The sequence below is a fragment of the Sinocyclocheilus anshuiensis genome, unplaced genomic scaffold, assembly GCF_001515605.1.
Source record: "Sinocyclocheilus anshuiensis isolate Anshui unplaced genomic scaffold, SAMN03320099.WGS_v1.1 scaffold465, whole genome shotgun sequence".
NCBI lineage: Eukaryota > Metazoa > Chordata > Actinopteri > Cypriniformes > Cyprinidae > Sinocyclocheilus > Sinocyclocheilus anshuiensis.
Window position 1 is genome coordinate 760,251 of NW_015539898.1, and position 2,450 is coordinate 762,700.

General features: G+C 45.6%; 1 protein-coding gene across 1 annotated transcript; it reads left to right on the forward strand.

Moving 5' to 3' along the window:
• Positions 1-216: 216 nt before the first annotated feature.
• Positions 217-2,161, forward strand: LOC107685960 (protein FAM43A-like). Its single transcript, XM_016482734.1, has one exon. It carries the CDS (start codon positions 400-402, stop codon positions 1,441-1,443), a length of 1,044 nt encoding a protein of 347 aa, XP_016338220.1. The 5' UTR covers positions 217-399; the 3' UTR covers positions 1,444-2,161.
• Positions 2,162-2,450: the final 289 nt, after the last annotated feature.

Below are 2,450 nucleotides of genomic sequence, written 5' to 3' on the forward strand. Positions count from 1 at the left end.
ACAGAAATGAGAACAAATAAGCCGTTATGAAACACTTAAAATAAATATATATCCTTCATAAATAAATAAATGGAAACTTGAGCAACAGCTGGGCGAAAAACCCCAGACAGCTTTAAGCCTGGTTTGGTATCGTCCTCACTCTGTCGACCCCTCCGTGAGGCTGAGGTGGTTCATTCCGGTATATAAGTCGCTGCTTCACGCTTGTACTGTACAGAGTGTTATTAAGCGAGGCTGCGATTATAGCGTCAGATGCGATACTCCTCCGCTCACGTCTATGAAGTGCTCTGCAACTTTGAAAATGTCTTAAAGCAAGCCGATAGATGTCTAGAGCTTGTTTCGAGGTAGAATTTAGGCGTAATAGAATTACTAAGCAGCTTCACTTTCCTCAACTCGACCATTATGTTGTCTTGGAAGAAGAGCAAGTTCGAGCTGATTGAGGAAGACAAGCAGCAGTCCAAGCAGAAGGGCTATGCCGTGAGCCTCAACTACTCTGCGCTCACCTCCTTCGCCAAATCCTGCCCGGAAAGCGCACTCAACAGAGTCGGGAGCATGTTCAAATCCAAGAGGAAAAAGGTGAAAATCTCCAGCGAGGACCCTACGTATACGGTCTTGTACCTGGGGAACGCCACCACCATCCAGTCCAAGGGGGACGGATGCACGGACGTGGCCGTCAGTAAGATCTGGGGCAAGAGCGAGATGGGCAAGAACGGCACCAAGATGAAGTTGACCATCAGCTCGCAGGGCATCCGCATGGTCCACGTCGACGAAAAGGCGAAGAGACCAGGACATCTGTATTTATTGCACAGGATCACCTACTGTGTCGCAGACCCGCGGTTCCCCAAGATATTCGCCTGGATCTACCGGCACGAGATGAAGCACAAGGCGGTGATGCTGCGCTGTCACGCCGTGCTGGTGTCCAAGCCGGAGAAGGCGAAGGCCATGGCGCTGCTCCTCTACCAGACCTCCGCGACAGCACTGGCCGAGTTTAAAAGACTCAAAAGAAGGGACGATGCCAGGCACCAGCAACAGCAGTTGATCGGGGAGCAAACGATTCCCCTGGTGCCCTTGAGGAAGCTGCTAAACGGACAGTGTTACTACAAACCCCCGGTGGAGCGCAGCAGGAGCGCACCCAAGCTGGGCTCCATCACGGAGGACCTGGTCGGGGAGGAGGAGGAGGAGAAAGCCATGCACTTTGAGTGCGAGGATATTCTGGACACCGACAGCGACTGTGTGGCCAACGGCAAACAAGAACTGTGCCAGATTATCAATGACTTGGGCTCCATGAGTATAGGGAACGACGTGCAGACGCTAAAAGCCGATTTGAGGGTGACTCGCCTGCTGTCCGGCGAGAGCACGGGCAGCGAGTCCTCCATAGACAGCAACCAAGAGACTATTTCTCTTCCCAATGGCATTGTGGATGGGAAAACGCAAGAAGTCGGCTGATCTTTCTCGATTTGAAAGACAATCTAGTCAGCAATGACATGCGATGCTTCATGGTAAAGATGATGATGAAGAGCGTTTGGGTGCATGAATGTGCGACTTGACTTGAAAGCGCGGTGTTAGGGTTCACGGGATGTGATTTAAAACACAGTGAGCTGCCTACCTAGACATGTTTGGGCCAAAACTGCTGCACACTGAAAAAAAACAAGTTTATTAAAACTTGATTGCCGCCTTAAGTAAAATCGAAGTGGTGCCAAAGTTATAATCTGCACTTTTTAAAAACATTTTACTGATTAAAAGAGTTGAGTTTAAATGTAAAAAAGCATTGCGATCACCTCAATGGATGGAAACCGAGACAAATATAATGCAAACTTTTGAGTTCAGCTGACTCGGGTGACCCAAAATGCTGTCTAGATAGGCAACTCAGGTTTTGAGACACAAGCCATGGAGGTGTTTGTGGATTTAACAGACACTCGCACAATAATCCCTCATTAGGGGTCTGGATGGAAGCACCAGAGTTGCTCTGCGCAATAAGATGCTTAAAGTCTCTGCTTAACCCCTATGGTGTAAGAGGTTTTAGGAATGATCTTGTTTACCTAATACGTTTCCGTCAAGGATTTTTTTATTTTTTTTTCTCGTTTTCTTTCTCTTTTTTTTTTTTACTGAGAAAAACAGCAGTCCTGAAATATGTGACTCAGTCTTTCTTTCTTTCTTCTGAAAGTAGTGTTGTCTAAACTAACTGAACAATGAGTTACAAAACTACTTTCCTTTCAGGATTGTTTTTTTGTTTTTTGCACTGTGGTGGAATGCAGACAAGTATTATGTTATTATTTATGTGCATAATATTGTTTTGCTATACATGTTCTTACAGACATAAATGTTTTATCTTTGCTGTGCAAAAGAGACAATTTTCCTGATGTGAAGTGTATATATGAAATACATAATGTGTAAACATTATGCATTATTTTTGAAGCAATGTGGTTTGTTTCTGTGAACACCAATAAAAATGT

Coding starts and splice junctions, on each gene's coding strand:
- LOC107685960 (XM_016482734.1), top strand. CDS start 400: ATGTTGTCTTGGAAGAAGAGCAAGTTCGAGCTGATTGAGGAAGACAAG.